The sequence below is a fragment of the Onychostoma macrolepis genome, chromosome 20 (assembly GCF_012432095.1).
Source record: "Onychostoma macrolepis isolate SWU-2019 chromosome 20, ASM1243209v1, whole genome shotgun sequence".
NCBI lineage: Eukaryota > Metazoa > Chordata > Actinopteri > Cypriniformes > Cyprinidae > Onychostoma > Onychostoma macrolepis.
The window spans coordinates 11,278,401-11,290,734 of record NC_081174.1 but is presented as its reverse complement, the minus strand read 5'-3'; the positions used below and the strand labels follow the sequence as shown (position 1 = coordinate 11,290,734).

The 12,334-nt window shown below is 37.4% G+C and overlaps 1 protein-coding gene across 2 annotated transcripts in view; it reads right to left on the bottom strand.

Moving 5' to 3' along the window:
- Positions 1-1,110: 1,110 nt before the first annotated feature.
- Positions 1,111-12,334, bottom strand: part of adcy1a (adenylate cyclase 1a) — a 50,767-nt gene continuing 39,543 nt past the window's right edge. Inside the window, exons 14-20 of one of the 2 annotated variants that reach the window (XM_058757047.1) lie at positions 12,199-12,325; positions 10,462-10,578; positions 7,072-7,218; positions 6,848-6,946; positions 4,879-4,993; positions 2,096-2,220; positions 1,111-2,015 (exon numbers count right to left, since the gene is read on the bottom strand). In XM_058757047.1, coding sequence (XP_058613030.1) covers positions 1,707-2,015; positions 2,096-2,220; positions 4,879-4,993; positions 6,848-6,946; positions 7,072-7,218; positions 10,462-10,578; positions 12,199-12,325 — 1,039 coding nt within the window. In that variant the 3' untranslated portion in view covers positions 1,111-1,706. Of the gene's footprint in view, positions 2,016-2,095; positions 2,221-4,878; positions 4,994-6,847; positions 6,947-7,071; positions 7,219-10,461; positions 10,599-12,198; positions 12,326-12,334 lie in introns of those variants that run through there. The other variant, XR_009267734.1, reaches the window with a different exon arrangement.

Here is a 12,334-nt window from a genome sequence, read left to right as displayed (position 1 = left end):
GCTCGACAAGGCGCCAATGCTACAAAACTCCCAGAAAGCTTTCCCCACAGCACCACGCACGGACCAGGTAAGCGGATACGCCGTCGGATAACAAAAAAAAAAAAGATGGTTCGTTTCATCAAGGCCATTATTCTGGGCTCATGCAGTGCTACTAAAGCATGTTTCGCAACATATCTTCGACACTTTTCACCCTCGTTGTGTTTTTGCAGTAGGCATGCATTAGAGACACAAATCAGTTATCAAATAGAGCGACTTGACAGAATTACGGCATGCTGAGAGGGACATGCAGAACGGCATGCTTGAAGCCAAACTTCTTTTGCTAGGCATCATGGGAAATCTATCAAAGATACAGTAATAGCACAGAAAGAAAACCAAAACATCGTTCTGAAATCCGAAATGAGGCTCGTGAGGCTTTCCAAACCGAGAGCAGGTTTGAGACGTTCGCATGCTCTGAAACAGATGCACTAAAATCCAGATGTTTAACCTAAGATCGAGAGAGCACATGACACATCCAGTACTAAAATATCATGCGTGTTTAACCGCGTGGTAAAGATCGTTCCGCAAGCACAGTGAGAGATGCTACCGCTGATAGGAGAATCTGAAAGCGAAGTGCCACCACCAACAAAATAGATGTGGAATAAATGTATATTAAGCCATTTGATCACATAATTTGGTTGCTTTTTGTGAATAGTATTATCAGTGACAGCCTCGATTGTGCTGGCTTCTCAGTTGTATCGATATTTCACATCCTCGACGCTTATTAAATGCAATGGGATCAGTTGTCGTGTTATTACTGGAAAGGATATCCCAGAGGGCAAAGGGCAGCAGCAAGTGCATACAGATGTTTTGTCCAAGCACCAAATGCGTACACACATCACATACAGGAAAACTGTGCTGATTCAACCCACGCAAAGTTAAACATTTACCCACGTCACAGACCCGACCGACTTTCTGTAAATGATTACAAAACAGGATAGCGTTAGCATTCGCTAGTAAATCATTGCAGTCTCTGATTCACTGCGGTTGTTTAGCATTTCTGCCTCTCTCTCTCTCTCTGCAACCGCAGACGAGTGCTTGAAACCCCGAAGAGCTGGGAATAACTTTGCTATCAGGTCTGTAAACCAGTGACGTGTTCTTCATGTAAACAATTTATCTGAAGCAAATCTCAATATGAGCAACCAGCTTTTCCTTGGTCCTGGTGGGAAAAACCCAACACGTGTTCCGTCGTCTCAGAAACTGGCCTGACTCAGTCTCATACAAAATACAGCGCTGTTTTAAACGAAACGTTTGGTCCTCACCGCTCACATGTTCAAAATATTCATCGCCGTGGCATCTCTTGACATTTTCAGATGCAAGATAACACAGACGCACACACACACACACACACACACACACGGTGGGTACGTATCTCCACGGCTGGTGTGAAGCTGCCTTTTGCAGTAGATCGCATGCTCCCGTTTAGGAGACCCTGATATCCTGTTGGTCGGGGAAGACTCATTAAAACACACGCATACGTGCACACGGAAAGACATACATGCATGCGTGACGGGGGAGGGCCTTTCTCGGTTTGGCACGTTTGAATGTGCAAAGACTGTCTCGTCTCTCCTCGTTTTTCATCTTGCTTCCTACCTTGTGCTCGGTTTCCCTCCCTGCCTCTGAATTACTAATGCGTCGATTGATCACCGTAGAACCCGTCTTCTTGGCGATCACACCTCCATCTCCATGTTGACGGATACAGAGGGCAGGTACAGAATGCTGTTGTTTGGGGTGCTAACGTGCCCTACGGTGTGACTTTTCACCCCGTAGGTGCTGACAGCGGGCGCTGATCCTAGTTTGGTCCGGATGCAGGGACTCGACCCGTCCTTGGGGCTCTTGGATCGCGTGTGCTGCGTGCCTTGTGCAGTTCGGCCTTCCAGAAAGTAGGTGAGCATTTGACCTTTGCCCTTCACGCTGACCTGGCCGCGACACTGGAAGTGATAATAACTGGAGAGTAGGCGGAAGACGTCCTCGGTCACCTGGGATGAAGAGGCCAATGATGTAAGATTTGTTTGGAGTGGTGTGCTGGTTTGTTTAAACGATGGTTTGTTTGTTTTACCTGTATTTTTCCCTGAACTCCAGTGCTGTCCATTCTGCTGGCGACGTTGACTGTGTTTCCCCAGATGTCGTACTGAGGCCTGCGAGCCCCTATTACACCAGCAACTACTGGACCCATGTTGATACCTGATCAACAAAAATGATTAAGTAATCAGATTTAACGTCCCTGCATCTGCCATTTTTACAAGTAAAACAGACTCTGTTTAAAAATTAGGGTTGGTAAGATTTTTAAGTGTTTTTTTGCTCACCAAGGCTGTATTTAAAAAAAAAATACAGGTAAAACCATAATATTGTGAAATATTACAGAATTCTTCTTGGTCTGTAGGTGTCAAAAATCATTTCTAGATGCTATATGTATATATATACAGTCATGGCCAAAAATATCGGCACTTCTGTCAGAAAATGCAACTCTTCTCTCAGAAAATTGTTGCAGTTGCAAATGTTAGCAAATATTGCAAATGCTGCAAAATGTTGTTTATCATGAATGAGTTTCTTACACCTCTCTACTGGAATTTTGGACCACTCTTCTTTTGCAAACTGCTCCAGGTCATTCAGATTTGAAGGATGCCTTCTCCCAACTGCTGTTTTGAGATCTCTCCACAGGTGTTTTATGGGATTCAGATCTGGACTCATTGCTGGCCATTTCAGAAATCTCCAGCGCTTTGTTTGTAACCATTTCTGAGTGCTTTTTGAAGTGTGTTTCGGGTCATTGTCCTGCTGGAAGACCCATGACCTCTGGTGGAGACGCAGCTTTCTGACACTGGCCACTACGTTGCGCCCCCAAAATTCTTTGGTAATCATAAGATTTCATGATACCGTTGACACAGCCAAGGCATCCAATGCCAGAAGCAGCAAAGCAACCCCAAAACATCTTTGAACCTCCACCATGTTTGACTGTAGGGACTGTGTTCTTTTCTTTGAAGGCCTCATTTCTTTTTCTGTAAACAGTGCCATGATGTCCTTTACCAAAAAGCTCTACTTTTGTCTCATCTGTCCACAGTACGTTCTCCCAGAAGAATCGTGGTTTTGTCACATAAGTTTTGGCAAACTCCAGTCTTGCTTTTTTCAGTCTTGCTTGCCTTTGTGTCAGCAGTGGTGTCCTCCTGGGTCTCCTACCATAGCGTCCCTTTTCATTCAGATGGCGACGGATAGTGCAAGCTGACACTGTTGTACCCTGTGTCTGCAGATCAGCTTGAAGTTAATCGGGTTCTTTATCCACCATTCGAACAATCCTTCGTTGTAATTTTTCATTAATTTTGCTCTTCCGTCCACGTCCAGGGAGGTTAGCTACAGTGCCTTGGGCTGTAAACCTCTTGATGATATTGCACACAGTGGACACAGGAACATTAAGATCTCTGGAGATGGACTTGTAGCCTTGAGATTGTCCATGTTTTTCCACAATTTTTGTGTTGCATTTTCTGACAAAATTGCAAGGGTGCCGATATTTTTGGCCATGACTGTATATATATATATATATATATATATATATATATATACACACACAAGACACACACACAGTTTAAACCAAAATTTATTCAGACACCTTCAACATTTCTCACATTATCACTGTTTATTCACTATAGTTTAGAAAATGGTAATAAGATATGACAAGGACTCAGACTTAAACTGTGTCAGCACAAATTCATCTTGATACACTGTAAAAAGTGATGTTAACTTAACTTAAAAAAATTGAGGAAACCTGTTGCCTTAATATTTTTAAGTAAATGATAATTAAAAAAAAAATAAGTTAAGTGAATTGTCAAGTTCACTTAACTTTTTTTAAATTATTAGTTACTTAATCATTTTAAGGCAACGGGTTTCCTCAATTTTTTCAAGTTAAGTCAACTTATCACTTTTTACAGTGTAATGTCAGATAACGATAACTTTGATAGAAAGGTATGTATTGTTGAATAGCTGTCAGCTGTTAAATTTAAGTACACAATTACGTAATACCAATTTAGTTCAACCAATTACTAAGCAATGCTTAATTTTGTTCAGTCTGTGGTGTAAAAAGGTAACACTAGCAATTAAAAAACACAATCTGTCACTAAAATCAGGTAGTGTTGCCTTGAAAGAGGCCAGTAGTTGTTAAAAAAAAAGAAATAAATACTAACATAAATTGCAGAATTTCATCTTATTATTTTTTCTTACCATGTGGCCTTGGTTACATCAGCAGAAAAATGTGTTTCAGAGGTGGAGAAAGCTATTACGTTTTGTCATTAGTATATTGCAAAATTCCTTCTCATAACTGCAATTTAAAATTTTGAAAATGCGACTTGTCAAGTGGTTTAAAAATGTAATTACAGATTGCTCATTTGGGCCAGTTTTACAAGATTGCACCAGTTCTCTCACCTTCTCATTAAAAATGATTTGTAGCAGGTATGTTTTTCTGAGCAGCTCCCTGTGCTAAACCTTCACTTTCTGCCATCTGTCTGCTTAAGAAAAATAAATCTACTCAGCAACTAGAGGCCATCAGAGCTGAAGGGATGGATATTGTGTTAACAGCAGCATACCACTAATGCGTTAATAGTGAGGTGTTTAAATTCATGACATTTTGTTAAGAAGTGTGTATGTAGTGTAGCTTGTTCATGCATGTGTGTAACTGTGTGTTTGTTATATGTAATCTGTTCCTTACAAAACATGTTACACTCAGGACATCCTACTGGATGTGGGATGTCCGGCACAATGTCCACACTTACTGACGTATTTCCTCCACTTATGCAGAAGCACACACACTCATTTACACACACACGGTTTACACCTCGCTTTAACAAGGTCACTCACCAACTCGAAGCACAAAGTCATTATAAGACTGGTAGTTGATCGCATCCAGTACGTCAAACATCTCGATGGCGAAATCAGCCACTGTGCACAGGTGCTCAGAAATGGACTTCTTTACCTATTCAGAGAGAAAACAGAAGGACATTATTCATATACTACCACCTCTGCACTTGTAATAAGATAATGAACAGAGTAATTGTTGGATGATTTTATGATCAGAATACGGGAGTATTTCTGGGGAAAAAAAAAAAAGGTTCTGTTATCATTAACTAAACCATTTGAAGGTTTTGTGAAACACAAAAGATGATATTTTGAAGAATGTTCATGCTGCTCTTTTTCCCCTCCAAACAACAAAGCATACTGACCAGAAGTTTTCTGAAGTCATATGATAGCTTTGTGTCAAAACAGACTGATACAGTTACTCTCTCAAAATCTTGATGTCAATCTGGTTATCATGTGTCTGAATATGAGGAAGTTCAAATATGATTTCAGGTTCACTTGCTTTTGGTGCATGGAAAATGTAATCTTGAACATTCTGAACATTTTCTTTTGTGTTCAATGGAGGACTTCTACAGGTTTAGAGTGACACGAGGATGAATACATTATGACAGTTTTTAATTTCATATTACTAACATATTCATAATTTTCATATCACTGATCTGAGGTGTAAAGGGATAGGTCATCTAAAAATTGTCATCATTTACTCACCCTCATGTTGTTCCAAACATGCATGACCGTCTTTTTCTGTGGAACTTAAAAGACGATATTTTGAGAAATGTATTTTTTTGTCCATACAATGGAAGTCAATGGGCTCCAAAATGGTTTGTTTCCCAACAGAAGAAAGAATTGCATACAGATTCAGAACAACATGAGGGTGAGTATATGATGACAGAATTTTCATTTTCATGTAAACTATCCCTTTAATTAAGCCGTGCACTGTGTTTATGTTAGCTTTAGGGTTAGGAGAAAATATCATTAGCTTGGTATAAAAATAACTGAAGTCAATGGAAAGTCTCCACTATGACAGAAAAACAAACACACAAGTGCGTTTGCATTTGACATTAGTTTTGCTTTCAAAGCAGCGGCAGGTTTGAGTGGTGCCATGACATGATTTTCATCTTTCAAGGCCAAATGCAAATACACCCAAGCTGAGATTAGCTTGAAAACACACACACGCCCGCACACACACAAGTTCTCTCTTAATGCTCTCACTTTTCAAGACCTCACAAGCACAATTACACACACACAAGGGCTCAGACTAATTTGATTAATTTTTAAAGTTTACTTTAAAAGATATTTAAACATCCTTAAAATAAATTAATTTGAAAAACACAGTTGCATATGTACTTAAAACAAACAAAAAATATACAACTCAATTGAAGACACTACCATTCAAAAGTGTTTTTCAGCAACGGTGCATTAAATTGATAAAAAGTGACAGTAAATTCATTCTTCTAAAAAAAAAAAAAGAAAGAAAGAAAAAGAAAAAGAAAAAGCTGTTATTTTAACTTTCTATTCATCAAAGAATCCTGAAAAAGATGGATCACAGTTTCCACAACTGTTTTCAACACTGATAATACTAAAAATCAGGATATTAGAATGATTTCTGAAGGATCTTGTGACACTGAATGACTGCAGAAAATTCAGCTTTGCATCACAGGAATTAATTACATTTGAAAATATATTCAAAAAGAAAACAGTTATTTTACATTATAATAATATTCCACAATATTACAGATTTTTTACTGTATTTTTTTAAATCAAATAAATGCGGCTCTGGTAGACATAACAAAAAATCTTACAGACCCCAAACTTGAGAACAGTGCATTCTCTAAAAACTTTTTTTTTTTTGCTTCTCAAATAATATATCTTGTTTTAAAGTCATTTAGATCATTTTACTGGAAAACAAGGCAAAAATTCTGATTGGGAAAATGATTTTTGCTGTGTTTGTACACATACACACTCTGTGTACCTTGGATTCCGCAGTGGGGACGAGTCCGACCGCAGCCATGTAAGTACTGCCAATCGTTTTGATCTTCTCAATGTCTCTGTAGCATTCCTTGTCCATCAGCTACGGACAGAGAAAGAGAGAGATGATGTGATGGAGAAATAAATTAAGCCTAGAGTGGGATTAAGGTAACTCACACACTGAGCCAAAACATACATATCTCAGGCTGGGAGACAAGAAATTCTCACCGCATCAAAGTCAGCGATGATCTCGTTCAGCAGCCGGAGGCATTCCACACCCATGTTGTTTCCATCCAGCTCAATGTAGAAGTCATTAAAGTTGGGGATGGAGGCGAACAGGACGCCCACCTGAGAGTAAGACTGATAATACAGGTCCTGGAACAGTGAAAGAGCAGGAAAGGAAAGAGCCTTGAGACCCTCAGGGGACGATACCACTGATCCAGACTGAGCTGGAATATAACAGCGGTTAGAGATGTTAAGTCTATGGTAGTTAGTCACGACACGCATGAATTGTACAAGTTGATTTCGGTCAAAGCTAAACTTGCTTTCGATATTAAAAGGTAGAGTGCATTAGATTGCCCCGTCCATCTCAAATCAAAGATTCAACCACATCACAGTTGTTTATGCACATAAATAGGGGGTTTTCTTGCTCTTCTGAAATAGAAGGATTTGATTTACTATGTAGAAATATCGGCCACGTGTACGCTGCAAAGTTTTGGGAGTGACAACCACATTTAAATACAGAAATGACTCCCTTTAATTATCATTCTACAGTATATGTATGGAGTATAGGAGTCACTCCCAAAATTATGATTTTGGACATAACCGTAGCAACAATTTGGTGTCTTATGGCTGTAAACAAGAAACATGGCACCAAAAGATTAATATAACACAGACTATATACAGACTAATTTGTCAATAAAAAGCAATAATCTGTCTTTTTAAGTGTCACATAAATGCTTTCGTCTGGCTTAAATCATATACAGAGGTTAGTCATTTTACACTACCATTCAAAGGCTTGGGGTCAGTAGAATTTTTGAAAGTCGTCAAAATTTAAATTAAGTCAAAATTTTATCAAAAATACAGAAATTGTATTACAATTTAAAATAAAATGTAAAACTTATTTTAAAAATGCTAATTAAATAAAATTTTAAACTTTTCTATTTTAATATAATTGAAAAAATAAATTACTTTTGTTGTGCAACTGTATTCTTATTATCAGTGTTGAACATTGTGCATTTTGTGCATCTTATTTTTTATTTATGTTTTCTATCACTTAAAACTGCATTTAAAGGGTTATTAGAGCATTATAAATTATATTATATATAATATAATGCATTTAAATTATTCATAATGTGCGTTGTAACACATTATATCTTGTCGTAAATCATTATAACTTTTAAAGAATTAAAAATGCATAGTGTAACTATAAATTGATGTGTTAGATTGTATTAATTGTGGTTACAATAATTCATGAAATTGTAATGCATTATAAAGTGCATTACAAGGTATAATTAATGCATTAAAGTGCCCCTATTATGGATTTTAGAAAATTACCTTTCATGCAGTGTGTAACAGCTCTAAGTGAATGAAAACACCCTGCAAAGTTTTAAATCTGAAAGTGCACCTTGTATAAAGTTATTGGGCCTCATTCATGAAACATTCGTAAATATAGGAGTAAATTCTGAGTAATTTGTGCGTAAAACGGACCTTCCCGAAAATTCTCCTCCGGATTCACAAACGCTTCGTAAACTTCTGATTTGATAGTTAAACATGCATGTTAATGAATTCCAATCATTCATAAATAGGGCACTCGTCCACCGGGCCCCGTGTCAGCCAGGGACAGCCCTGCGTGTGTCCACCAAAGCGTTTTTAGCCAGCTGAAAAATGTCAGGCGCTCTTCTTAAAACAACCAGCTGGTGGCGCTTGAAAACGCTGGTGGCACAGCGTTTTTCCAGCTGAGACGCTTTGGTTGTTAAGATGTGGAATATCCATGGTACATCCAGTAATGTATTACTAGTATTTTGAAGAATATTACTGAATATAAAAATGCAGTAACCAGCAATATTAACTTCTCTATTGTTGTTCACTTGTTGTGCAATTAGGATGACTGGTAAGTGTAGTAGGGTATTTGTCCCGCCCCTTCTCCATTGATTGGACGGCTGGGTAAAAAGTGACAGTGACAAGCGCTGCGTTTACCCAAAGCTAAACAGTTTATCAACTATCAGCTACAAAAAAAAAAAAAGAGCAAACGAAAATTTACGTCAGAACAGCTTTACGAAAGATTTACACAAAAATGTATTCTGCTGGTGTTTCATGAATGAGGCCCATTGTCTCTCAAAAGAAAGAGTCGACTTTGAATCATTGATGTCAACATGAAACATCAGCATATTGCCCGCCTACTTGTTGGTCTTTTCGCTTTGGTCAGAATAAAAATGCTAATTCATTCTTTGCCACTAGGTGCCGCTTTTGGAGCAGTAAAAATAGCGGTTTCCCCGGTAACGGCTGCACACAAAGAAGCACTGCACTCACAAAGGCTGCTTTATCAGGCATGATGAAATAAAAATGAGAACAATTACCGCAGATTAGCATCACGCAAAGGAGAGGTTTGGAAAAAAGAATCATTGAGCGAATCGTTTAGGAGTCGTTGAACAAGTACGGTAAAAATAAATGCATATTATAAGACAATGAAAGTGTTTTTTGACCTTGCATGCACGTCAACCTGTCGTTGGGGACTCCCAAAACCAAAATATGAACCTTAATAGGGGCACTTTAAAGCAGCCTTGCTGATTAAAAGTATTAATTTCTTGAAAAAAAAAAAAAAACGCGAGTCAGAGAGGGGGGAAAAATTGGTCATGTAAAATGAAATTAAAATGTTTTGGTGCAAGAAAATATGACTAACACCATAAGTGGACTTGACAAAACAGTTGTACACTTTTTCCAATCTATCATTATAGTTAAAAGAAGATTCATCAAGAAAACATTCCAGTGATGTTTGCATCTTGTGTGTACTTTTCCATATGTGTCCAAGATTTTCACTTCCTGTTGCCACTGTTTACAATAATTCCATGCTCAGGACTAGAGAGGATGCTTGCTTCAGAGCTTGTGCAACAGATTTCAGGATGTCTGATTGCATCAATTCCTGTGAAGGATCTTGGACAGGAAAAGAGGCGAGCAGCATGCGTTGAGCATGCAGCAAACATAAAAAAAAAAAAGAAGAAAAAAAAACCATAACAAAACGCATAACGGGAGTTTAGGCCTAATCACACATTCATTGTGTTCATGAGGCCACACAATGAAGTCTGACAGTAAGATCACAAAGCCAGACAGAGCGGCTGAGCATTTACACTACACACAATCACAATGTTATCTCATTTGCATGATCAAAACACAGGCTATCATCAAAGCATCTGCACTGACCTCTCACCTAATTAGCAGCTGGATCGTAACAACATTGCCGTGAAGTGGTGACTTTGGGAACTACAACCTCTGACTAACCCCAACAAACCCCACTTCATTGTGCTATTTTGCTTAGAAATATGTCACATTATTGGAAGTTAACTGGTATCTCATGTTGGCTTTAAGGTTATTCTTTGTGATCTGTAAATGAAATCTGACCATGTTTCGTGGGTTGGACAGCAGGAAGTGTTGAGCTACATGTGCAGGCAGAAGGTTGAACAGAATCCTCTTATTGTCCAGCTTCACTCTCTCCATGTCATCTCTCTCCTCCTCAGCCTGTGGGCAAAACACACAAACTGACATGTTAACAATTAACTGTATACTCATACTAGCTGTATTACTGCTACAGTCACTGGCTATTTTAAAGGGTAGTAATAAAAATAATTTGGGTTAATATAGAATTGTATTCTGAAAATAAAACATCCACTGGAGGGCACTGTTACTGTTGAAATAGCTTGCTATCACATGCTGATGATATTCCACTATTTAGTGTTTTCTGTTCAAAATATACACTGCTGTTCAGAAGTTTGGGGACTTTTTATAAAAGAAATTAAACTTTTATTCAGCATGGTAAAGTCAGCACATTAAATTCACACTATGTTACAAAATCTTTCTATATCAGACAAATGATTTTCTTTTGAACTTCCTAAGAATCTTGAAAAAATTGTACCACAGTTTCCACAAAAATATTCATCAGCAGAACTGTTTTCAACATTGATAATAATAAGAAAAGTCTCTTTAACACCAAATCAACATTTTATGTAACATATTCAAATAGAAATTAATTGAATTTATATTTAAAAGTATATATATATATATATATATATATATATATATATATATATATATATATATATATATAATATTATTTTACAATAATGTTGCAACTGTGTTTTTGAATAAATAAATTCAGCCGAAATTCAGTGAGCAGAAGAGACTTCAATCAAAAACATTAAAATTCTTACCGACCCCTAACCTTTGAACAGTTTGTGTTTGTGTGTGTGTGTATGTGCTATTTTGCTGTATTTTTTTTACATTATTATTAATATTATTTCCGGTCAAAATCATTTCAGTCAAATTATTCCCCCACTTGCCATTTTTGAGTGTAACATTCAACAGACAGTCAATGTGGGCGATTCTGTGGACATGTGGCCTGAGACTAAGACCACTCATATGCAGGCACAGACTAAATCTGTGGACTGTTTTGCATGTTCATATAACTGAAATTTGGGGAACAATTCTGTCAAATGTACTTAAAAGTTTGCAAAGAACTGTGTGAAATCCATATCAAGTTTTGCACATACAGAAAATGTGCAAGCTCGTTCATACTGTATGACCTAAGTGACAAATATATGTACTAAAATATACTTGGAATACTTTTAATTTATGCTAAGTATACTACAAATACATTTACATATTTATGTACTTAAAAAATACCCTGCAATTGTACTTTTAGTATACTACACAGATATACTTAAAGTCTGCTAATTTGGAACAATTTAATTTTGTACTTAATGCACTTTAATTGTGCTGAAGTCCAACTAAAGTATATCTGATTGTGCTAAAGTGGAACTATTGCAATACATCACATGCATTTTAAATATCTTGCATTTAAAGACTGATATCATCATACAATCCTCATCAATAGTGACATTAAAACAGGCTTAATATTAAGATATGTGCATTGTGCACAAATATTACTCCAAATAAAATTTAATTATCATTTCTATGTCACTAAATCTCAAACAAGATGTCAGGAAAATGTTAACAGATTTGAACTATACTTGGTATGACATAAATGTATTTATATTACTTTTTAATAAGTGATGCATTTACACACACACACACACACACACACAAATCCTATTGTTTGCACATAGACACAGGTGCACTTACCTGGGTGGCCCAGAGGTAGTCCAGTCTGAGTTTGAGATCCAGCTGTCTGCAGTGAAGCACCAGAGCTCCAGAAAACAGCAGCATTGCCAGAACCGGGTCATAGCTGTATGTGTGAAAGAATCCACCTCTACACACA